The sequence below is a fragment of the Ovis aries genome, chromosome 11 (genome assembly GCF_016772045.2).
Source record: "Ovis aries strain OAR_USU_Benz2616 breed Rambouillet chromosome 11, ARS-UI_Ramb_v3.0, whole genome shotgun sequence".
Classification (NCBI taxonomy): domain Eukaryota; kingdom Metazoa; phylum Chordata; class Mammalia; order Artiodactyla; family Bovidae; genus Ovis; species Ovis aries.
In genome coordinates this window covers 22,700,138-22,723,587 of record NC_056064.1, presented here as the reverse complement: position 1 = coordinate 22,723,587, position 23,450 = coordinate 22,700,138, and the positions used below count along the sequence as shown (strand labels likewise).

The window sequence follows — 23,450 nt, the reverse complement described above, 5'->3', positions numbered from 1 at the left end:
CAAGAAGAGGGAAGGGGAAGCTGCAAAAGGCAAGGGAGGAAACCTGGATCAGGATGCAGGATACGAATCCCTGTCCTCCCATGTCCCGGCTCCTGCTTGGCTGCCTCCAGCCTGAGTCCAGAAGGCAGGGGGAGGGGAGAGAAAAGATGCCTCTCCCAGCATCCCACTTCCTCGGAAGCAATGTTTCCTTCCCCTCCTCGAGATGAGGGTTCTGGGCTGCATGAAACAGAAGCCGTGGACCCTGTATCCACCTGAAGAACCATGGTCAGGATGCCTCCCCTCCTCCTCTCTGTCCAGGAAGCTACAGGGTCCCAATCTTTCCTCCCCCAACACCACCATCAAGAAAAGCCTCACTCGGATCCATGGCTCTTCCACAGGATTTATTGATCATATTTACATCTATTGCAAATAGTGAGAAGGCAGCAGGGGTCCAGCCTCAGACCTCATCTCTGCTCCAGAATGCGAGGACCTGTGACATCTGGGTCTTCCTGTCCCCCCGGGGGAGGGAGACCTGAGATGCAGAGATGACTCTTCTCGCCCCTTCTTTCAGGGTCTTGGACCCCCTCCCCCAAGGCTTCTGGACCCAGAAGCTGCCTCATCAGCTCAAGGCACAAACACTGTGGTGAGGGGTGGGCAGGCAAGGCATGGGGTCACTCCAGGCAGGCACCATCTGGCCCCTCCATCTGTCCTCCTTTGGTCCTGCCCTCTTTCTTCCCCTACTGGTCCCACACTGGCCAGGGCCTGGCTGGGTGGACACTTAAGAGCCCAGCCTAAGGCTCTTAACTCCTGGACCATGGTCAGCCCTTCGAGGCTGGAGTCCAAGCACCGTCAGTGTTCTGGAGTGGGGCAGCTTCCCTATCCTTGGAGGACATGGTCAGAGAGAGCCAGCTGGAAGGGGGCTGTGGCAGAGACAGCTGAGCAGGGGGTCTCCTTCCCCCTTCCCCAGAGCATCCTGTCCCCATGAGGATGCAGAGGGCGGAGCTGGGGAGAAGGGAGGGCAGCGATGGTTTCCCAAGCTCTCTCTCTTTTTAAATTTTTTTATTTCTTGGCCGCACCATTCAGTATGTGGGATCTTAGTTCCCTGACCAGGCATTGAACCCATGCCCCTTGCAGTGGAAGCACAGAGTCTTAATCACTGGGCCACCAGGGAAGCCCCTGCCAGGCTCTCCCATCTGCTTCCTGCTGGCTCCGAGCAGCATCGCCCCAAGTCATGAATGAGATCCCCTCTGGGGGGCTCAGTGGCTCTGGGAGTTCAGGAGCCCAAACTCCCACACCACCCTAGCTAGCAGGCCACATGGGCACCCAGGGCGTGAGGCCTGAGGCTTGCCAGGAAGGAGCTACTGCGGAAACATAGATGAGCGATGGCTTCCTGGAGGATGTGTGCCCGTCTCTGCCTGACCAGATCTTGCCTCAGCCTACGCCAAGAGGCGGACCACCCCATTGTCGGAGCCCAGCAGGAGGTGGCGTTTGGTGGGCAGCAAGGCCAGGCTGGTGAGCGTGCCGCGGAAGTTCTCAGAGCTGAGCTTGGTGGTGGCCTGGGAAGGCGGCTCGAGCAGGGAGCAGACGCCGATCTTGTTGGCCACAGTGCCGGTCACCACCTCGCTGCCGTACAAGTCGAAGGTGTGGATGGGGTCAGAGGCGGACTTGTAGTGATGCGTGGGCTTCGGCTCCAGCTCCTTCCAGACGGTCAAGGAGTGGTCAGAGGAGGAGCTGACCAGGACGCTGCCCTCCACTGCCTGCCAGGGAGAGGGGAGAGCCTCAGGGGGGGCCAGAGTCTTCCTGTTCTCTCCTACATCTCCTCCCAGGAAGACGTGTCGTCCTGAGTCAGGGACAGGCTGCCACCCTCCCACATTATGTTAGCGTCAGCTCATATGAGTATATTAAAGTATCATCGACCCAGTAATCATTGTAACTTGGGTGCTTACTACAGCAGGTGTTGCATCAGGCACATTAAACATCTTAACACAATTTACCTTCATAACAACTCTATGAGATAGGCGCTGTTGTTTCCATTTTACAGAGAAAAAAAACTAAGGCTCAGGGAAGTTAAGTCATCATACAAGGTCACAGAGCCAGTAAGTGGCAGAGCCAGGACTAACACGCAGGCTGACCCCAGAGACCTCCTGATGCTTTCTTGGAAAGTCAGAATTCAGAGGCACCCAGAACCCAGATCAAACCAGTCAATCCTAAAAGAAATCAACCCTGAATATTGATTGGAAGGACTGATGCTGAAGCTGAAGCGCCAATACTTTGGCCACGTGAAGTGAAGAGCCAACTTATTGGAAAAGACCGTGATGCTGGGAAAGACTGAGGGCGGAGGAGAAGGGGGCAGCAGAGGATGAGATGGTTGGATGGCATCACCGACTCAATGGACATGAGTTTGAGCAAGCTCCAGGAGATAGTGAAGGACAGGGAAGCCTGGCACACTGTAGTCCATGGGGTCACAAGTAGCTGGACACGACTGAGCGTCTGAACGATGACAGAACCCAGGGGGCCCTGGAGGGATCCAGGGGTGCCCTGCCCCCAGCAGTGGCAGTGCATGTCCCCTGGCTGCACTTAGGGCGGGGAGGAACTCCCAGCTGCCCGGAAAATCCCTCCCACAAACAGCTCTGTTCCTCCCTGCCTGGACCTCCCTGAGGCCTGTGCTTGAAAAACTGGGGCAGGCTGGAGGTGGAAGCAGGGTTCCCAGGCCTGACCGCCCCTTCCCCCGCCACGGCAGCCCAGCAAGGGGCATGGACTCTGCTCAGTGGTCTGGGGGCAGTAAACAGCCTCCCGGCTGAGCTTTATTTAACCTGACTGGGTCACGGACAGGGCCTGACCCCTGATCCCCCAAGTAAGACAAATATGGACAAGGGTTACTCATTAGAACATCTCCAGGAAGCTCAGGGTCAGCTCAGCCCCCTGGTTCCCGCCCCCGGGGCCCACCTCCTGCCCAAGTCCCTGAGGTGCAGTCTGGCTGCTGACCCGCCCTGCCTGTCAATCCTCCGGCAGGTATGAAGGACATCAGCAGGGGGGCCCGTCATGGGTGGGCCCTAAGCAGAGGTGAGGGCTGGAGCAGTCAGGCAGGAGGGGAGGGGACCTGGCCTGTCACCTTGATCTGCAGGATGTCCCCTTCGTGGGCAGGCCAGCCACGCAGAACCAGGCCCGTACGGGTGTCCAGCAGCACCATGAAGCCCGAGGAGAAGCCGGCCACAACGCTCCGGCCACTGGGGCTGACAGCCAGGGAGCGGACGAGCCCAGGGTTCAGCCCGCTGCTCAGGCGGAACTCATGCTGCCGGCAGAGGAGGACAAGCTAGGGCTCTACCACCCAGTCCAACCCACGTTCCCCCGCCAGGTGCAGCTCAATCTCCAACCCCCAGAGCCTCATTACCCATCAAGGGGAGGCCCCCAGGATCCCAGGCCAGAGTCTCATCCCCACCCCTGAGGGTTTGCCGCTGCAGGTGATCTGTCTCCAATGAGAAACTCCACCCTGGGCTCCTCTCTTCCGGGGTCAGGGGTGGACGGAGGGGTTTCTCTCCTCCCTGCCAGGCACCCAGGCCAGGGCTGGAGAAAGGGATGCCCCTGACCTGCAGGCCTGGCTTCCTGCAGTCCACAAAGCGCAGGGTCGAGTCAGAGCTGGCCATGGTGATGCTGGTGTGGGGGGCGGGCATGACGGCCACAGCGGTCAGGGGCACCCGGCTGTCTGATGGCTCCACCGTGCGAAGAGTCTTCCCTGTGAAGGAAAGACATGGTGGGTCTGGGGTTCCAGTCACTGATGGAAGAGTCCCAACTCCTCCTATCCCTCCTGCTGCTGTTGCTAAGTCACTTCAGTTGTGTCCAACTCTGTGCGACCCCACAGACGGCAGCCCACCAGGCTCGGCTGTCCATAGGATTCTCTAGGCAAGGACACTGGAGTGGGTTGCCATTTCCTTCTCCCCTATCCCCATACTTGCCTCCCACATGCCAGATCTCAGTGAATACCAAGGATGTTTTTTGACCCTCCCACCTTTCTATTAACATCTCCATGGCCATGCCAGGCTTCTCTCCTCACATAGCAAACTGTGGCTGAAAGCTACACCTTCCACTGTCTGCTTTGATACTACTCCATCCCCCCAATCCCTGATTTTTAACCTTATTTCTCTCTACAATGATGACACAAAATAAGCAACTGTTTACCAACCAGGATACTACACGCTACATGTTAAGCCAAACCTCTACGCATTATCTACTTAAGCATTTGTTCTGATTCCCATTTTGCAGATGGGAAAACTGATGTTTCCAGGGACTTCCCTGGTGGTCCAGTAGCTGGGGACTCTGCGCTGCTAATGCAGGGGGCATGGATTAAACCTCTGGCTGGGAAACTAGGATGCCACATGCCAGCAGCATGGCCAAAAGATTAAAACACACACACACATACACCAATGCTTCCAGCCGCAGAAGGACTTGCTCAAGGTCACTCAGCCAGGAAGCTGCCAGGCCCTCAAACTCAGGTCTGATGGATTCCAAGTCCTAAACGCTCCATTCTGTGGACTCACTGCATCACCCTCAACCACACACCGTTACACCCCAACCCGCCACCCTTAGTGGAGGACAGGACAGCAGCTACAGAACAGGCCTCACCTGGGCCCGCTCACCTGTGAAGGGGTCCCAGACGTGCACAGACCCATCACAGCTCACTACACACTGCGGGGCCTCGAGCTGGCCCACGAAGAAGACGCTCTTGCGGTGTTGGGCGTAGACAAGGCGTGGGGCCGTCTCACTGGTGCCGTCCCCGGAGTTGTAGAGCGGCCAGAGGCGCACGGTGCGGTCCTTGCTGCCGCTCAGGAAGAAGTCCTCGCCGCTCAGGGGCACCACGCACTTGACAGCCCCCGAGTGGCCTGGGAAGCTCTGCAGGCGGATCTGGTGGAAGTGGAAGTGGGCGTCCTGCTGGCTCACGCCGATCTCGTACTGCCAGTAGGCCAGCCAGTTCCCGCTCAGCCCATGCGCACTCCGCGGCAGCTCCTGCTTCAGCGCATTGTCCTCAGTCTGGCTGCCAGGCCCCCCGCCGCCCACCCCAGAGATGGGGCCCAGTGGGCCAGGGCTGTCAGGCCGGGAGTCATCGGGGATCTGGATGCGGTTCCCGACCAGGACACTCCCAAAGGTCCCCGAGTGGCCGTCATCCTGGGGGCAGCCCCCACCCTGGGGGTCCCACTCTGGGCCGGTACTGGGTGCAGTGGGCTCCACACTGGCAGGGCTGCGGCTGCTCGGGCTGACGCTCTCCAGGTACAGCCCCGCCAGCTCCCCCACCAGCTCATGGTTGGGGACGATTTTCCGGATGATGTCACCTGGATGGGAGCGGGAGAGGTCCTGAGATGAAGGGAGATGGCCAGCAACTGCTGCCACCCACCCAAGGGGCTTGGGAACCATAGTAGACAGGGAAGATACTGGCTGTGCAACTCTCAGCAAGTAACTCTGTGTCTCTGAGTCGGCTTCCTCCCCCTAGAAAAACCTGGATTCACGCCTTCAGTATGGACGTGTGAGCATCTTTCCTATGTGCTGGGTGCCACACCGGGCATCAGAAACAAAACAGGGACCAAGACAGGCGATGCTCTGCCTCCCACGGCTCAGATGTCAGCGCAGGGATGACAACACATCTGACCCGGGCTGTTCGTACTATTCAGGGAGATGACACACGTAGATGCTCGGCACAGGGCCAGGCCTGCACAGTAAGCTACATGAATGGTGGGCCGCTCATTCCTCTTGGGCAGCTCCTAAAACATCAGTCTGGCAGCCTGACTCCCCTCCCTGCCCCAGGGACAGGCTAGGCCACTCTTGCGGCCCCCCATCCCCACCTGGCCAAAATTCAGTCTCTGTTTATATGTCACTGGGACTCAGAGGTCTAAGGCCAAACCCCTTTGCTCTGACCCAGAAAACTGCGCCTAACAACCACTACGGACTCCAGGGACGGGAGGTGGGGCCCTCCCAGGGGAAGAATGGTAGCTGCAGAGGCTGGGAGGGGACTTGATGCGGCAGTACCCAACAGGCAGGAGAAGGGCACGTAGATTGTGTACGCCATCTCCAAGGTGAACACCTTCTGCAGCTCGTCCAACAGGGCGGGGTCCGCCGGCCGCAGCTGCCCATCAGAGAAGGCCACCTCTGGCAGCTGGCCCTCACTGTAGCCCATGGACTCCAGCTTCAGAGCCTGTGGGCAGGAAGCCCCAGGGAGTTAGCAGAGGCCACGGAAATCGGCCAGCCTGCAGCTGCCAGGTACATCTGCCCACCTGGTGCCGAAGTTCATGCAGCTGAGAGAAGACATGAAAGAAGGTGGCCACGGGCTCACTCAGGTGCTGCTGGACCATCTCCTGTCCGATACGCAGGCAGATGAGGGCGATGAGGCTGATGGTCTTCATACACAGGACAGTCCGGGCCTGGGCTCCACTTGGGAACCTGCAAATAGAGCTCATAAGCTTCAGTGATCCCCAGTCTAGAGGGCTTGTCCAGAGTCTATTACAAGCTGTAAACGAAAGGTGCCGTACAACCACCTCATCCAAACCAGATGAGGAAACGGAGGCACAGAAAAGTGTGGCTTGCTCAGAGTCACCCAGCCAGGATGAGAACCAGGATGTCTGACACCCCACTCCCACTCTGGGGGAGCCCCCTCTGCTGGGCTGCTCCCTGGTAGGGGGTACGGGCAGAGACTTACCCTGTGACAAGAGACGTGAGGAAGCTGAGCACGGGCAGCAAGACCTCGTGGCTGATACGGGGCAGGATGTCCATGAGGGTGGTGTCCGAGAGGTACACGATGATCTTCTGGGTCAGTGTCACGGCAGCCAGCAGTCCCGCCTCCTTGCGGCTGTTCAGTCGACTAGGGCCCGAGGTGCTACCTGGGGCCACCTATGGCCACAGAGCGGATGAGGGCCAGGTGGCCCCACAGACCCCCTGGAACCCCCAGAGGTCCTGGGCCAGCCCTCAGGCTCCTCAGGACCCCCAGATCCCGACTGACCAGGTAGCTGATGTAGGGCAGGTACTGGTAGGTGAGGACGGGCTCCCCATAGAGGTGGGCGATGTGCAGCAGGCAGCTGAGCACGGGCGCCGACACTATGTCGCCCAGGATCGGTCTCTTCTGATAGATGTTGCCCACGCTCAGCGGGGGGCTCTCGCCACTGCCCCCGGTGAACTGCTGCCGGGTGGGCCCTGCCAAGGAAGGGCCAGCAGTCCTGAGCAGCCCACGGAGAGCGAGAGGGAGGAGCCCTTCGGGGACTGCAGTGGCCGCTCCTGCTCATTCCAGCCTGGCATCTCCCTGAGCCTGACCCAAGCAAGGAAGGTGCTCGCAGAAGACTGGGACCCAGGAGGAGGTCTGAGATGAGAACAGGGAGGATCCGCTACAGGGGCCAGAGGGACAGAGCTGAAAGAAGCCCCATGCCCAATCTTACCAACATAACACGACGTCAGCAGGCGGAGCAGGTTCCGGGCCACGTGGCGAGAGGCCACAGTGGGGCCGAGCTTGGCAGACAGCCAGCGGACCATCTTGCAGGCCGTATCTGCAGGGTGGGAGTAGTCCCTGAGTGCATCAGATAACGGGGGCTCATGACTCCCCCACCCCACCCCACAGGCCCCACCTAGTGACACTGGTCCCAACTCCACCCAGGAGCCCAGCCTGAGCGTGGTGGCCCCAAGGCCCCACCCTCCCTTTAGCAGAGCAGCTTGTGGGAGTCTGGCTTTGGGGCAGCTCCAGGCACCTCTGTGAAGTGAAAGTCACTCAATCATGTCTGACTCTTTAGGACCCCATGGACCATACAGTCCATGAAATTCTCCAAGCCAAAATACTGGAATGGGTAGCCTTTTCGTTCTCCAGGGGATCTTTGCAACCCAGGGGCCGAACCCAGGTCTCCCACATTGTAGGCAGATTCTTGACCAGCTGAGCCACAAGGGAAGCCCTACTTGGGCACAAACTGCAGGAAGGTTACTCTTGAGGTGACTCTCCCCCAGTTTCTAACTGAGGAAGTGCCCTCCACCCTCTCTGTTTCTCTTCACTCTCTCAGTCTAACCGCACTGGCCTTTCAGATTCCTGAGTGGAACCATGACAGCCTCAGAGGCTGGCACATGCTGTTCCCTCTGCCTGGAATGCTCTTCCCGCCACAGACCCTGCCATGTTCACCCAGCTTCCTCCTCCTCACTGAACTTCCACCAGCACTGCTTTCAAGGAAGTCTTCTCTGACCCCTGAAAACAAGATCTAAATCCCACTGTATGCTCCCTCGTAGTACCCAGCCATGTTCCTTGCAGCACTAACAGAACTCCTGCCTACAGCGTGGCATGTCCTCTGCTAGACATGAGCTCCAGGAGGGCAGGCCTGCGTCTCTGCTGTGTGTCGATCGGCTCCATCCACCGCTCGGTGCAGAGCTCGGCAGATGACGACCGTCAGACCAACACCTCCAGGCTCGAGAACTCACCAAGAAGGATCTTCTGTTCTTTACCCTCCGACTGCTCGGTCAGCGGCTCCTCTTCTTCCTCCCCGTTGGCCCCGTCGTCGCCAGCCACAACCGTATCCATGGACAGCACAGTGTCGGAGAGTGTGAGCTCAGACGTCTCAGGGACCTCTTCTTGTTCGCCCTCCCCCTCCCCCACCTCCAACACCACACAGCCTTCCTCCTCCTCCTCGTCCTCCTCGGATCCCTCGCTTTGCTTCAAGTCCTGGCTGCTGTCGCCTGACCTGAGGCTGCTCTTGTCCACCGGGATGCCCCCCTCGTCGGCCGCCCGCTCCTCACCCAGGGAAGCCTCGCTGGTGCTGCTCTTGTCGCTCAGCCGGCCCAGGCTCACAGCCTCAGCCTCCTGGGGCTGAGGGGACTCGGCCACATAGAGCCCGGCCTGGAAGTCCTCCGTCTCGGGGAGGTCAGCCTGGTCGTGGAAGCTGACGCCAGACATGTAGTCCGGGAGCCCCAGGCCCGAGGATGCGGCAGGCTCCCCGTCCATGTGGATCTCCTCCTCAAAGGCACAGGACCCGGGCCCGGCCCCCGGGAGCCCACTTTCCTCGTCCTCGGCGGCCCCCGCCAGGCCCTTGTTTTCCTCCTGGGAGGCCTCCACGCCAGCCAACACCTGCAGGACGTGGGGCAGGAGGTGGACAAGAAAGGCCTGCAGGCCCAGCCGCACCATCAGCTGGGCCACAAAGCAGTCAGTGTACAGGTAGAAGCGGCCGTGGAGCTGGCAGGGGCTCTCGTAGGCCCCAATGAGAGGCTTCAGAAGGTACTTATTGGCATTCTTGGGGCCCAGGGCCTTGGCTACAGGTTCAAATAGGTACCAGGCTGCATACACGGCCGTGTGCTCCTCAGACATAAGTGACAGCACGAAAGGCAGCAAGATCTCCAAGCCCTCAGGGGTGATGTCACTCAAAACGGCACCCAGCTGCTGCCACAGGGCAAAGACCAGCTCCCGCCCCTGGGCCTCGTCCTCCACGCGCCTCATCTGGTACAGGAGGATGAATTTGTGCAGCGCGGGGAAGTAGGAAGGGAAGGGGACCACAGAGCTGAAGGGGCTGAGGAGTTGGGCGGGGCAGGGTGGGGGCAATCCCTGGGAGACGGGCCTGTATGTAAACAGTGGATCCAGCTTGCCCCTCCCTGCAACCACGGGGCCTTGAGGGCCACTCAGCTGCAGAAGTGTGTCCAGCACGGGCTGCAGAGACACCGGGACCTCCTTGGGATGGCGTGCACAGAGCCCCTGCACAGCCTTGAAGCGTAACCACAAAGGTGCGTCAGGCTGCAGTGTCCGGACCCTGGTGGCGAACACCATCTCAGCCAACAGGACCCCCAGCGCCTGCATGTCCCGATGAAAGAGGTCCCGCAGCTGCACAGGGGGCTGAACCCAGGGTTGCTCAGGCACCTCCAAGTGGCCCCCTAGGCCTTTGGTCAAGAAGTTGCCTAGTTTCTCCAGCTCCTCCAGAGCCTGCAAAGGACTGAAGCCCTCCGGAAGAAGAATCTTGCCCTCCTCACCTTCCCCGGGGTCTGCCCCAGCAGCTCTGTTCCGACGGCCGGGTCGAGAGGCTGAGGCCCCCGAGAAAGGCAAGAGGCCTGGCGGGACTTGACTGGAGGAGGAAGTGGAGGAGGGAGACGGTCCCAGCTGGTCACCTGTCTTCCCAGCGAGAGAAATGGAATCCAGAGCTTCTGTGGCCTGCTCCAAGTCATCTTCCCCTACCCCGGGCCTGTCCCTGGCCCAGCCAGCCTCACAGGGAGTGGCCTCCAAAACCGTCCTGCCCATCCCATTCGTAAGCTGTGCGGGGAAGTCCTCCCGGCCTGTGCTCTCCTGGATGGTCTGGAACCACAGATTGGGGACGAGGGGAGGTTCAGGGGCGAGGGCAGGGGCCCCCGCCAGGCGCTGGGGATGTGGCTGATCAAAGAGCTGCACCACGCCATAGCTGGTCAGGTGTGTGTGGGCGTCCACCAGGTGCAGACACACGTTCTTCTCCTTCACAGCCTCCTTGCCCTGTAGTTTGTAGCCAAAGGTGAGGTCAATCCAGTGGTGTAGGTCCTGGGACACCTCTCGGCTCTCCAGCAGTGCCCTGTGGGCAGCCACGAACTCCTGGTTAGAGCGGCACCAGGCCGGCACATCTAGGTCAGGCATGTCGGGGTGGATGGAGCAGAAGATGGAGGGGTCGGTGTAGAACTCAGGAATGCACTCATCTGGAGTCCAGCTCTGCATCCGCTCCATGCTGGCCGGGTACTCGTGGGGCTCCCACTGCGCCCGCACGTGTCCGCAGAGCACCGACCGGGGTGTGCGCCGGGCCTTGTACACGTAGTAGGTGATGTCAGAAAGCACGTCGGAGATGTGGTGAGGGACGTGAGGTGGCTCCCCGCCGCCTGCGCCTCCTGCCACAAACGCCTGCCGGGTCATCTCATATGTGAAGTCCAGCTGCTTATCCCCCTTGTTGAGGCGGAACTTGGACTTGCGCAGGTCTCGGAAGCGCCCACGAGGCACGGTGAAGTCGACCACCCAGGGCAGCACCGGATGGTAGTTGGGGTCCCCCTGCCGCCGACCCGCCAACCGATTCAGTTGCATGAGGTAGTGGAAGTTGCTGATGCGGCCGTGGACCCAGTCTAACACAAGGCCCCTGAGCTCCTCCTGGCATGTGGGACACCCAGGTCCCCGTCTTCCCTCCTCGCCAGGCTCGACACCTGCCCTATTTCTTGCTTCCTGGGTCTCCTCATCCCCCGCCTCCTCGGGCCTCTCATAAGCACTCAGGTCCAGGCGGAGCTCGCTGCAAAGTTTCTCATCCACGGCAATGTGGTGCAAAGACAGGGCCCCGCAGGCCAGTCCCTGCTGGTGACAGGCATCCATGGCCCTCAGCACACGGAAGAGAATGAAGAGCACCTTGGCTTGGCTGTTGGTCAGCTTGGCGGGGCTGAAGGTGACCACATCGTGCAGGGAGAACTGCACATACGGGTGCACCACGTAGAGCATCTCCGGGGACTCCAACAGAGCCTCCGCTCTCAGAAGACTGGGAGAGGCAGGGCAGCCCCGAGGGGCACAGGGGCCTTCTCTGGCATATGAGGGGCACTGCGCAGCTTCGCCCAGTGGCAGGAAAGGGCAACCATAGACCCTCTGCAGAGCCTGTCGCACTGAATCCAGGGCAGGGACAGCTGCGGGGGCAGGGCTATGACTGTAGGGCTGCCCGTAAGTGTGATACGCGTGGCGCCACAGGTTGCGATAATTCTGGGCAGCCACATCCTGCATGAAGCGAGTGAGGGTCTCCGGGGTGCCGGATCCCTCCTCAAAAGCCAGGCCGCCCAGCGGGTAGGAGAGCCTTCGTTTCCGCAGCCCGTGCACCTCGACTCTAGTCCAGCCGGCAGGCAGCCTCTGCACGGAGCGTTGCAAGAGAGTCCTGACTTCCGCTTCGCTCAGGCCTTCGGCGCGCGGACAGGGTCCCGGGGGCAGCCTGCGCTCGCGGAGGCTGGCCAGCCAGCGCGCGGGCACCAGAGCTACCACGTGTGCACCCCCCGGGGCCGGAGCCAGCTGCCGGGCATCGATGCTCAGGTCCTTCTCCACGCTCCGGAGCAGCTCCTCCATGTCGGGGCTCGGGGGCGGTGACCAGCCCTCCGCCTTGGCGGTAAGCGCGACTTCCCGCCCCCTGCTCCCCAGGGCCATCCCCTCTTGGCCGCCTGGGGGCAGCGCGGGGCTGAGCCCTGCCACAGCCCCCCTCGCCTCGGCTTCCCGGATGCCAGATGGGTAGGGGTAGGCGAGGGACTGGGGCTGGGGCGGAGGAGGCGGGGATGGGCCGGGGATAGAGGGGGGCCGCGGGGGAGCTCTTACCCCTCCGCAGGGTCCTGCGCTCCAGGCACGGCCGGGCGGGGGCTGAGGGGCGCCAACGCCAGGCTCCACCGCCAGGCTCCACCGTGACGGGTCAGCTGACGCTGCTCACGTGATCGCCCGGTACGGAAACAACCGCACGTGGCTCGACTGAACCCGGGAACCCCGCCTCCTCTAGGCCGCGCCACCGCCCGCCGGCCTCTCCTTCCCCGCACCCTGCTAGGCCTGGTGGCAGCTTCGCTTCCTCCCGGGCTGAATCGGGCAGGGGTGGGGGCTATGAGCGGCCCACGAGACTTCCCTTTCCCTCCTTACTTCTTCCTTCAAGCGCTGGGACGCAGACCTATGGAGGGTTTCCCTTAGAGAGGGCAGCCTCAGGTGATCACCCCCGCCGCCGCCGCCGCCACAACCACCTCGCTCTGGTTTTACCGATAAGAAACCTGAAGCAGAGCTGGGACTTTTCACATTAAGTCCCTTCACCGCCTCCAAGCTGCCTTCCAAAAGAAAGAGCTTTTAATTTTCCAAAGTTTCAGCGGTAACATTCCATTTGGCCCTGGCAACACTCAGTGATTTAGGAAGGGCGGTTATTATTGTTCATATTTTACAGGTAAAAAACCAAGAACCTCTGAAGAGGCTTGTCCAAATGGCAGCATGGAAACTCACCAAACTGGGGCACAGATCTGCTCTGGAGTCCTCCCCACTGACAGCTCTTTAAAGGCTTTTTTTTTTTTTTTTTAAATAATAAAAATTCTGGGCAATCTTGGGGAGAGAAGTTGAAGGCTGAAAAGCCAGGATGGAAATGTTCCCCCAAGACTTCCTGTTGAAGATCTGTCTCTGCTGTGTGACAGAGCCTGCCTGCTGTTGTCAGAGCCTTGCAGATGCCACGGTGGCTGGGGGGAAGGTGCAACATGGCAGGGAGCAGAAACCAGCGAGCTGGCGCCAGAATTACAGGACTCCTTCAAGACGTCTGGATTCTGACTCATTTGTGGGATTGACAGGCCATTGTCTTCAGCGAGACATCAGTATCTATTTTTCCAGTCCCACTCCTAGAAGGAGAGTTTGCCTCATGTAGGAGTCTGGTGTGGAGGTGTGGGAGCTCCATAAAGGCACTTAAGAAAAAAAATAAAGTCCTAATTAGAGAGGAACAGGGATGGCTCAGCCATAATTTGATTTCATCTGTATCCTTCTTGAAAAAGGCAGCTAGAACCGCTGATGTGCTTGGTCACATGACCTTGAGCGATAATAACTTAACAGCCACCACTTACAGAGCACTGATCAGGAGCCAGGCATCTTGCTAAGCAGTTTGCATACTTTAAATTCTCACCACAACCCTTTTTAAGAGGATAGTTTTAGATCCGTTTTAGGATGAGGAAGCTAAGTAATTTGCTTAGGTCCCATAACTAGGAAGTGGTAGAACCAGGATTCAAATCTAGGCCTGGCTCATTCTAAAACCAATGTTCTTTGTACTCCTTGGCCAAGTACTATTTTGTTTTTAATTTAAAAAAAAAAAAATTGGCCATGCCCTGTGGTATGTGGGCTCTCAGTTCCCCAACCAGGGTTGGAACCTGTGTTCCCTGCAGTAGGAGAGAGTTAACCACTAGATCTCCAGAGAAATCCCTTGTTTTGTTTTTTAAATTTTATTGGAATATAGTTGACTTGCAGTGTTGTGTTAGTTTCAAGTGTACAGCAAAGTGATTCAGTTATATATATATACATATATTTATTCTTTTTCAGATACTTTTCATATAAGTTATTACAGAATACTGAGTTCCATGTGCTGTATGGTAGGTCTCTGTTTGTTATCTGTTTTTTATATAGTAGTGTGTGTGTGTGTTAATCCCAAGCTCCTAATTTGTCCCTCCCTCACTGTTTTCCCTGTGGTAACCATCGTGCCGTATTGTTTTTTTTTTCACCTGGGAAATTATGTGTTCTTAACAATCTTGTATTCCTAACATTGGTCTAAGTACCTAAGCCCAGAGGAGGGTCTGGAGGTAGTGCCTGCTTCTTGTGTGCTGCGTGCTAAGTTGCTTCAGTTGTGTCCAGCTCTTGGTTACCCTGTGCACTGTAAGCCCTCCAGGCTCCTCTGTCCACGAGATTCTGCAGGCAAGAATACGGGAGTGAGTAGCCACTCCCTTTTTCAGGGGATCTTCCTAACCCAGGGATTATGACTCCTGCATTGGCAGGCAGGTTCTTTACCACTAATGCACCTGAGCCTGCTTCTTAGTACCAACAAAATTTTGCAGTCTTCTTTGCTCTGGTTTCAGTTTATCTAGACTAAGGAGGCATTCCTTTTTCTTTCTGCAAGTTTGTGTGTGCCCTGCCCTCTAGTGGTTTTAGCTTGTAATGCACCAATGACCTTGAGTGTAACTAACCTTATCTATTTAAGAGTTCTTTCCATCCCTTATATTGAGATGTCTTTGCAATACTGGGCACTGGTGTTCTAAATTCTGGGGTAATGACACCTGCCCCAATTCAAACCCTAAGACCGTGGTTTTTCAAACGTTATGATGTACTTCTGATTGAGAGCTCTGTAATCTGAATTTTTAACAAGCACTAAGTATTTCTGATGCAGGCAAACTGCAGGCCACATTTTGAAGTACAGTGTCCTGTAATAACTCTGTTTCCAAATGCTGCCTGAATCTCAGCCCAAGCACCCTTGGGCTTCGGGGGATCTGGCACCAAGTCAGCGACCCTCCTTCACCAGACCCCATATTGAGTTTCTCGGAGGTCATGGCTTGGATGGTCAGGGAGGAAGCCTGCAGAGGTCCCAACAGTCAGCCCGTGCTGATGGAGCTTAGCTCTTGCCAATGTGGCAAGGAGAAAAGTGAAGGAAGCTAATCTTCAGTGCACCAACTGAGTCAGGTATTGTGCTAGGTGTTTTCAAACATATTCTTTTCTAAAACCCTACAATAAGCCATGACTTTATTATTCATTCAGTTTTGTAGATGAGGAAATTGCGGCTCAGAGATGTAAAGTATCTTCATCAAGCTTACAGGTGGTAAGAGTTGGAATTTGAATCCAAGTTTGTCTAACTCGGTGGTTCTAAATGGAGGGCGATTTTGGCCCCCAGGGGACATCTGGTCATGTCTGGAGATGATTTTGAGTGTCATAAGTTGGAGGGTGGTGGGGGTGTGTGCTAAAGGCACCCAGTGAGCTGAGGATGCCAGTAAACAAGCTACTGTGTACAGGACAGCTCCCATAAGAAATTATCCAGCCCAAAATGTCAATAGTGCTGTGATCAAAAACCCTGGACTCAAAGCCTGTTGCTTTTGCCCTATACGGTGGCAGGATGGGGATATGGTAAGTTAGAACAAAACAGGAAAGGGCCTATTCCAAGGGTCTTGGGTGAGAAGAAGGGAACAGGACTTCTGTGCTAAGCATAATGGTAAACGGGGGCAGCTGGTGAGATTTCTCTTTCTTCCAAGCTTGGCCAAGACCCTGCTCAATTTCTCCCAACCTTGCCAAGTCCGTCCTGGGACGTCACACTAAGCTTGTCCTGGAGTGACCCCGACTCCCAGCTCAGGGCTGGGCAAAATATTTACCTGGGTCTTCCAGCACAGGACTTCCTAGCCAAAGCCCCTGGTTCTTGGGGCCTTCATGCTCCACCTGCGGCCCCTGGAAAGTTCCACATTATCCACCTTTGGCAGGGCGGGGGAATGGGGAGGTGAAAATATAAAAAATGGAGCAGTGTAAAAAATGTATATGGAGTAATGGGCAAAGCCAGGAGGATCTCCTTAGCAGGATCCTGTCTGGGGAGGAACCTGAGAGGGAATAGTGGGGAGCTGGCCTGGGAAGCAGGTTCCTTCCCACAGCCATTTCTCTCCTTCAGGTTTGGTCTGTAGATTCACGGGACCTTCCCCAGTACCCATTCCTAGAGCACCCACACACCCAGGCAGCCACCATTCTGGGCTTCCCCAATACTGGCCTCCCAACTAGACCAGGGGAGGGCGAGTCTGAGCTGACTGTGCCGACAGGAAATACCTCTCGTTCCAAGCTCAGAGCCTCTGAAGACCTAACCAGCAGACAGGGGGCGGGAGAGGAGGGAGAGACGAGGGAGGAAGAAGGGGAGCGTGGGGGAGAGAGAAGGGGGAGGGCGGGGGAGGGAGGCAGTCTTGGAGTGAGAGAGGAGAGGAAGGAACGTACGAGCGGGTCCCCCATATTTGGGGTTTCATCTTCCTTTCCTCATCACCCATGGTGGGGGCGGCGAGGGCGGAGAAGAAGGGGATAGAGGAGGGCAGAACTGGAGGAGGATGTGGTAACAGCTGATTCGTCCCCTGAGGTCACACTTTCCAACAATCAGCTGTTACCGGGGTGGAAGGCAGGAAGTTTCCTTAAAGGCACAATGTTCTGTACAGGTTCGGCGTTCTGGAGCTCGTAGGAGCCATAGCTTTCCCTTGATGGAGCCCGTCTTTCACGCAGAAGGAACTACCTCACACTCTAGGCTGTTACCTTCACCCTCAATTGGGAGCTTATGGAAACATCATGGATCCCTCTCCACCCGTCCCTTTTTGATGGTGGTGGAGAGATGGGAGTGATTGAGATGGGGTGGACCTTTAACGAAGCGGTTCTGCAGCTTTTGCCAAGTCATTGGGTTCTTTTCCGATTATTATTAATTTTTTTTGGCCCATGTCCCCGCCCCTCTATGTTCTGATTGGCCTCTGGGGAAGGAACAGCCTCCTCACTGGTCTCCACCTCTGAAATCTCTTCCCTAAGTAGGCCTGAGTCAGTGAAAAGCTTCTGGGGGGCGGGACAGAATGGGGGTATCTACGTGCTGAGGACGGGGTTGCTGGCCAGTTGCACGTTGGCCCGGCCCGTCCCCTAGTTTCTGACCACAAGTCTTCCTTCTACCGTCAGGTGAAGACTGTGCTATAAATCTTTCGTTGGGAAGCTGCTGCTTGACAGGCTTTGTCTCTCTGTGACTGGGGCAAGACATCTACCAGAAGTTTCCTCTGATTAGGAAGGCCCTCCAGGAGGAGGAGTGGATTAGACCTCTGCAACAGAAAGCTGAGGCCAGCCGAGGTAGGCAGTCCTCACTCCTCCAAAAGCTCCCAGGAGTCCTCATTTCAAAGGAAGAGTCTGTGTGCCCTGGGGCTGATTTCCACCTTCAGTTCTCACTCCTGCACCCTCTCCTGCTCTTCCTGAGAGAAACATCGCCTCCTGCAAGAGGTCAGTGAATCCGTTTGGGGGCTGTCTAAAAGAACCACTCACAGCTCCGAGAAGAGGGGCGGTAGCCCTTTAAGGAGTTCGCCGGGATAGATTCAGAGATGAGTTTAAAAATGCCAACTCACAGAGCGCGCTGGATTCTGGGAATGAGGTGTCGAACCGAGAACTACATTGACCAGTATGCACCGCAAACACACACGCCTCGACTTCCTTCTGCTCTTTAGAACTCGGGTTTGACGTACCGCCCCTCTAAGCAAGTAGCTTAGACGGAGGGCTAAGCCACCCCTTTTTACCTATTGGCCAGCTCTCGAGTTGGTGGGCGTGGCTTAGCTCCACTCCACTCGGCAAAGGGGTGGCCTCCTTGCCAATCAGAGCTAAGACGGCCAGGGAGGCGGGACCAAGGCGAAGCGCTGGCGCCCCCGAGTGGGTGTAGTCACGCTGCCCAGCAGTGGGCGGTGATTGGCCCTGGGCGGTGCAATCGCAGTTCGTGCGTCACGACGCCGCCAGCTGATCGGAGACTGGAGCCGGTGTGTGCTGGGCGCTGGGAAGAGACAGCGCCGCCGGCCGTGGGGATCGGACGCACGGATTTGCTCCCCTATCCTCAGCACCCCCCCACCCAGCACCAGGTGGGTGTGAGCTGGGGTCCCGGCAGCACAGGAGGGAACCGTGCTAACGGGGTAATGGGGGAAAGTAGGGTCCTGACGGCCACACCCTGCCCTTCCGGGGGAGGGGTGAGGGGGCGGCGGGGGTTGGGGCGTTCTGGGGGAGAGGGGCCTTGACTGGCTGGAGTAGTGTGTCAGGAGGTTTAAAGAAGCAGTCTGGGACAGTAGTCGTGCGGAAGGTTTTGTGGAGTAGCTGGGAGGAAGACGAGGGGCCAGAGGGCTGGGGGCGGCTCACCTCGGCGCCCTCTGGTCTGAGGATACGGGAGCCGGCCTCCCAGCTTGAGGATTTGGACAGGGCGGGTAACGGGGAGGTGCTTTGCCTGTGCCGGCAGTCACTGGGTCAGGGCCAGTTGAGCGCCCTGGCAGGGAAGGGGTCTCTGGGCGGGCCAGCCCCTCCTCTCGTTCCCTTCAGGGGATGTTATGTAAGGGGGGAGGGGAGAGGAGTAGGGGGCGGCGGTGCAGGGGCCTTATGCAACCCAAAGGTTAGGGTTTCACCGCGGGTTGGTGGGGGGAGCAGGCAGAAGGAGAGCTTGGAAACTCTAACCTTCCCCCCTCCCCAGCCTAACTGGCCGTCTTGAGCCGAGAGAAGGTCACCTCTGCACCTCCCCCCAGCCTGTCCGGTTGTGGGGCCCCTAGCCCAGGCCTGGCCCTGACCGCCTGGGAAGCCGGCTGGCTGGGTGGGGCGCCTGGGTTAGTCATCACTGGGCTCCCTCTCTCCCCACCTCTCGGCCAACTCTTGGCCCCTCCCCGTGGCCTCTGGCTAGGCTATTGCCCCCACCTCCCTCCGGCCCTAGTTCTAGCCTCCAACTCATTTGGCCTGTCATCCTGGCTGTCAGACTGAGCTAGGAGCTGTCAGGGTGCCAAAGGGTTGATGGAGCAGCTGGTCAGAGGGTCAGTGCCCTGGGCCCACCCCTCCCTACAGCCAAGGGCACCTGCTTGGCACAGACTCTCAGCAGCAGCTGAGTCCTATGGGCTGAACAGAGCCTGCTCAGGCAGATAGGAGTGGGAAGGAGTTGAACTGGTCACCTGGGAGAAGGAAGATGCCACAAAGTTCATGCCTCCCAAGAGGGTTTTGTAATTTGAAAACCTCCCACCCTAATCTCTCTTTACCCTCTGGGTATAGATATCTAAAGGCAAGACCGCCTTGGCCCCTCACACTGGCATGGACCATGCCCTTCGACAGAGTGTCAGCACAAACCCACCCTCCCAAGCTCGCAGCCTTCAAGCCTGCCACGCCCCCAGCCCCCTCCCTGGGCCATGCTGCAGGGCCCGGCTTTTCCTGCTGATTCATGCGTTGGAACTGTGGGGGCGGGGCTTGGAACTTGGAACAAAGTTCAGACATGGAGGGGCCGGCAGACAGCCTGGAATTCATACCAGATGTACCCGGAATGTGCAAGCGGAATGCCTGGCATTTAAGAGTCCTGGGGAAGCTGCCCAACCACCCTGCCCTACCTCCCTTTCCTCCAGCCTCTGGTCCCCTTTCCTCTCCTCATAGTCCCAGGAACCTCTGCTGACCTTCTTCGAAACCCTAAACCTCCTCCCTTCCTTACTCTTCCCCAGATGTAGGCCCCCCCCAAAACTCTTCTTCCTGCTGGATTCCCTGAGACTGAGTCAGTTGCCCTGATCCCTCCCATTTCTGGACCTGAGGTACACCTTCTCACCTAATACCTGGGTAACTGGTGGAGAGTGTCCAGGCTCCCAGATCCTGCCCTCTCAGTGCTGAGGAGGCTGGAGGCTACCCTGTGGGTAGCCAAGGCAACATGGGGTGAGAGCACATCTAGGTTTCTACAGCCTTCAGTTCTGGAAAGAGGAGCAAGGAATTAGGTTCAGAGCTGCCTCTTGTCCCTTGCTGGAGGCCCAGGTCAGAGCCAAGAAGCCCTTCATTAGAAGGTTGAACATCCACTGGAACTGGACTTTGATGGCCAGTGAGACAGTGTCCCTGTGACATAGCCTTGCTCACGTCTTTCCCATTTTTCTTTCCTTTCCCTTTTAGGAACCTGTGCCTCCCACATCCTCACCTGGCTGAGCCGCAGTAGTTCTTCAGTGGCAAGCTTTATGTCCTGACCCAGCTAAAGCTGCCAGTTGAAGAACTGTTGCCCTCTGCCCCTGGCTTCGAGGAGGAGGAGGAAGAGGAAGACGAGGAGAAGGAGCTGCTTTCTCCCTTCTCTGGAAGGTGACAGAGCTGGGGCTGGGAAGTTCTGAACAGCGAGAGTGATGATACCTTTTGGGGAAGGGAACCCTATTCAGTTGGAGAACCTTGCCCCAGATTGACCCAGAAAGAGAGAAAGTTTCAGATCAGAGACCCAGGCTGAACTGAGGAATAGAGGGCTCTGAGTACCCAAGCTTAGTTGGTCTTTGACAGTGGGAAGAAGTGGAGCAAAGAAAATCCTGCCTTCCCCTTTATGCAAATGTCTTTCCTGATCCTCCTTCCTTCCTTGCCCCTCATTCCTTCCTACTGGCCTTTCCAAGTTCAAAAGTAAGTTTCTTCTTCAGGGAAAAGGTCATACTGAGTTGCCCATCTGAGTAATCATCTCCCTGCTCTTACCTGTTCCCTGTATTTCCTTAGTCTGGCCCAGACTCTAAATTCAGGGATACTTCCACGTGGGACTCTTAGGCCCCCTGTCTTGGTTTCTTCACCTGTGAAATGGGGAATCACACAATTGAGCATACATGAAGGAATCAGAAGCCTACTTTTATGGACTCAGAGCCTGGGCTGTCCTCTGCTGTGGGTGGGAACAGAACAGCTTTTCACATAAGCTATTGCCCTTTCCCCACCCCTGACCAGAACCCCAGGAGCTGGGGCTGGAGGTTGAGGGGAGGGGCTAGGGTTAGACCAATGCCAAGGAGATGCTGGGAACTCAGTCTTGACATTGACTTCCCACCAAGCAAAGGTGGCTCAGGCTTCCCCTGCCTCCTAGAGCAGGACCACAGCCCTGATGGGGTTCCAGCTGCCATTGCTGACTTCCCCCACTTTTCAAGGATAGGGTGTGAGATTCAGCTCAGGCCCATGCAGGCAGGAAATTCTCTCCAGCAACCAGAAGAGATGGGTTATGAGATGTGACCGCTTTAGGGGCATCAGGCAGAATAAAGCTGCCACCCCCCATCTCCTGATCTAATCTCACCCTTGGGCTCATGTTCTGGTGTGGTTCAGCCTTGGCCCAGTCTCCCTGCCTGAAGGTAATCAAGTTCAGGGGTTACTGGAAGCTGTTTGTTCTGTTTAGGAGCAGGAGTTATGCAGGTAACTGGGTCCTGTTCTCCACTTTTGAGGAACAGATTTAGGAGAGAGTAGCTCATTGAACCCACCCTTCTGCAGCCTAAGCTGGATGTGAGTGGACTGTAGTAGAGGAGGGTGGGTAGACTTGAGTCCACTCACAGGCTGCAACAAAGGTTGCTCTGTCCCTGGACATTGCTTCCGTCCTTTCTTCCCCTCCTCGCTTCACGGGCCACAATGTCTTCATCCAGCCTTGGGTACATGGCTCTGCCATCCTCACCCCTCATGGAGCAGAAATGAGGAAGAACAGCCTGGAAAGACAGAGGCAGACAGAAGACCAGTGAAAGACCAGGCCTGGAGAGCACAGGGCCCTGTCTGGACATCCTGCAGAGGGGGCCCGTAGAGGCCAGGAGCACCCCCAGGAGGAGGGAGGACAAGCCACCCTCCATCGAGGACAAGCTTCCAGCCGTCTACTTCGTTCTCCATTGCTCTCCAGTCTTTCTGCCTCCACATCAGAGATGTGGGACCATGTTGAAGTGTCCTTGACTTCATTCTCCCGCTTCCACCTCTCCTCACCGTGTAACTTGTCTTTAAGCACCCTTGAGGAGCAAGAGCCAGCTGTGAAAGGACATATGCAGAAAATTCATAAAAGAAGTTCCAATAGATAAAACCATGGGAAAATGTGCTTCATTAGTAATTAAAGGCAGCTATAGCTGGAAGCATTTTTTTCTGTAGCAAACTATAAGAGAAAAAATAAGACCCAGTTATTGACAAAGAAGTACTAAAATGACACTCTCGTACATTGCACATGGGTATACAAGTGGGTAGTCTTACTGATGTCAGTTGGGTAATGTGTGCCGAACGTCCTAAAAGTATCATGGCCTTTGATCTAGTAATTCTACATTTGGGAATGTATCCTAAGAATATAATTAAAGATTAGTTATAAGATGTTCATCCCAGCAATGCAATAGGAAAAATTGAGAACCAACTGTCCAGCTGGGAATTCATTTCTTTTTCAGCTGTAATGAAAATGTGCAAGAAGAGGTTGCTTGAGTAAATTATTATGTATCCACCCAGATGGTGGAACACTGCACAGCCATTAAAAGTCATGTAGGAGAGCATTTGACTGGAAAGAAAAATGCTCTCTGAATATTAAAAAGGTTATAAAATGATATGTATTATGTGATCTCAATTTTGCTCTTTTAAATATGGGCGTATACTTACAAGACAGTTTTAAAAAGACTGCAGACATACTCCAAATTGTTAATAATAGTGGTTATCTTTGGATGAGGGAATAAAGTTGTAATTTTTCATTTGGTTTTCTGTAGTTGCTAAATTTTCTACATTAATCATGTATGGGTTTCATATAATAAATAAGATTTAAAAGAATCAGTGTAATTTTTAAAACTTCTGGAGAGGTGGGTGTGGAAGAATGAAGGGTTCCCTGCAGCCCCATTCATATAATGGGGTTTTAGTGGAGGAGGGGAGTTGTGAGAACATTTGTGGGAGCACCTATTGCTTTATGAGTTTTATTCTTTGGGAGTAGCTGGAATCCACTCCTTGTACAGGGAACAGCTGTTGCCCTGACTTGGTGGCAGCCACCTAAAGAGGTGTAGAGTGGATGGAGTAAAATGGAAAACAGGAAGAACCTGTCACTCTTCAGAAGAGGAAAAGTTCCCCGCCCCCAAAGCTGAAAGCTTCTGTATAATCCTGACAGTCCTGCTTCTGAAAGCAAGATGTGGCTTTTTCCCTTTGACTCTTCCCCAATCTTGAGATGACCCTGTGCCACCTCTCCTTGCCTCCTCAAATTGGCACAGATACTCATTCCTCCCCTAATGGGTACCAAGCCCTGGCGGGAGGGGGCGGGGGGGGGGGGCTTTTCAAGATTGGGGCTGATGATCAAGGTCCTCTGTAGCGAGGGGCCCTGGTGGGTCGCTCTTAGAGAAAGGGAGTTGTTCCTTATGAGAGGTACCATGTCAAGGCGCAGGACTCCTGGAGTTTACATGGAGTTGCTGAAATATGTTCAAGGTCTGGAAACATCGGGAAGGAAGGTGGCTGGAAGGAAGTGATGTGCCCCCGTGTCCGCCCCCGCCCCGCCCCGCTCCACAACTGACTGGGGTGGGGCGCGGGGCAGAGCGATGGCGAGGTTTATGCCCGTAGGAGT

General features: G+C 56.4%; 1 protein-coding gene, 2 long non-coding RNA genes and 1 other non-coding gene across 6 annotated transcripts; 3 read left to right on the top strand and 1 right to left on the bottom strand.

Moving 5' to 3' along the window:
* Positions 1–359: 359 nt before the first annotated feature.
* Positions 360–12,362, bottom strand: WDR81 (WD repeat domain 81). Of its 3 annotated transcripts, XM_027975144.3 has the most exons (10): positions 8,410–12,362; positions 7,392–7,499; positions 6,962–7,152; positions 6,662–6,852; positions 6,240–6,405; positions 5,995–6,160; positions 4,614–5,303; positions 3,567–3,712; positions 3,092–3,271; positions 360–1,736 (listed from the first exon to the last, which is right to left on the bottom strand). In XM_027975144.3, the coding sequence occupies exons 1-10, from the start codon at positions 12,089–12,091 to the stop codon at positions 1,416–1,418; spliced, it is 5,841 nt and encodes a 1,946-aa protein (XP_027830945.1). In that variant the 5' UTR covers positions 12,092–12,362; the 3' UTR covers positions 360–1,415. The 3 variants fall into 3 exon arrangements, 2 of the variants coding, with proteins under 2 accessions (XP_027830945.1, XP_042111424.1); XR_006061131.2 differs by lacking the exon at positions 360–1,736 and having other exon boundaries at positions 3,162–3,271; positions 4,600–5,303; XM_042255490.2 differs by lacking the exons at positions 360–1,736; positions 3,092–3,271; positions 3,567–3,712 and having other exon boundaries at positions 4,860–5,303; positions 6,050–6,160.
* LOC121820574 (uncharacterized) lies at positions 11,831–14,021 on the top strand. Its single transcript, XR_006061133.2, has 2 exons — positions 11,831–12,053; positions 12,858–14,021. It is a non-coding gene; the product is annotated as an uncharacterized LOC121820574 (long non-coding RNA).
* A 3,937-nt stretch (positions 14,022–17,958) lies between these two features.
* On the top strand, positions 17,959–22,675 carry LOC121820573 (uncharacterized). Its single transcript, XR_006061130.1, has 2 exons — positions 17,959–18,039; positions 20,069–22,675. It is a non-coding gene; the product is annotated as an uncharacterized LOC121820573 (long non-coding RNA).
* MIR22 (microRNA mir-22) lies at positions 20,096–20,180 on the top strand. Its single transcript, NR_107960.1, has one exon. It is a non-coding gene; the product is annotated as a microRNA mir-22 (primary transcript).
* Positions 22,676–23,450: the final 775 nt, after the last annotated feature.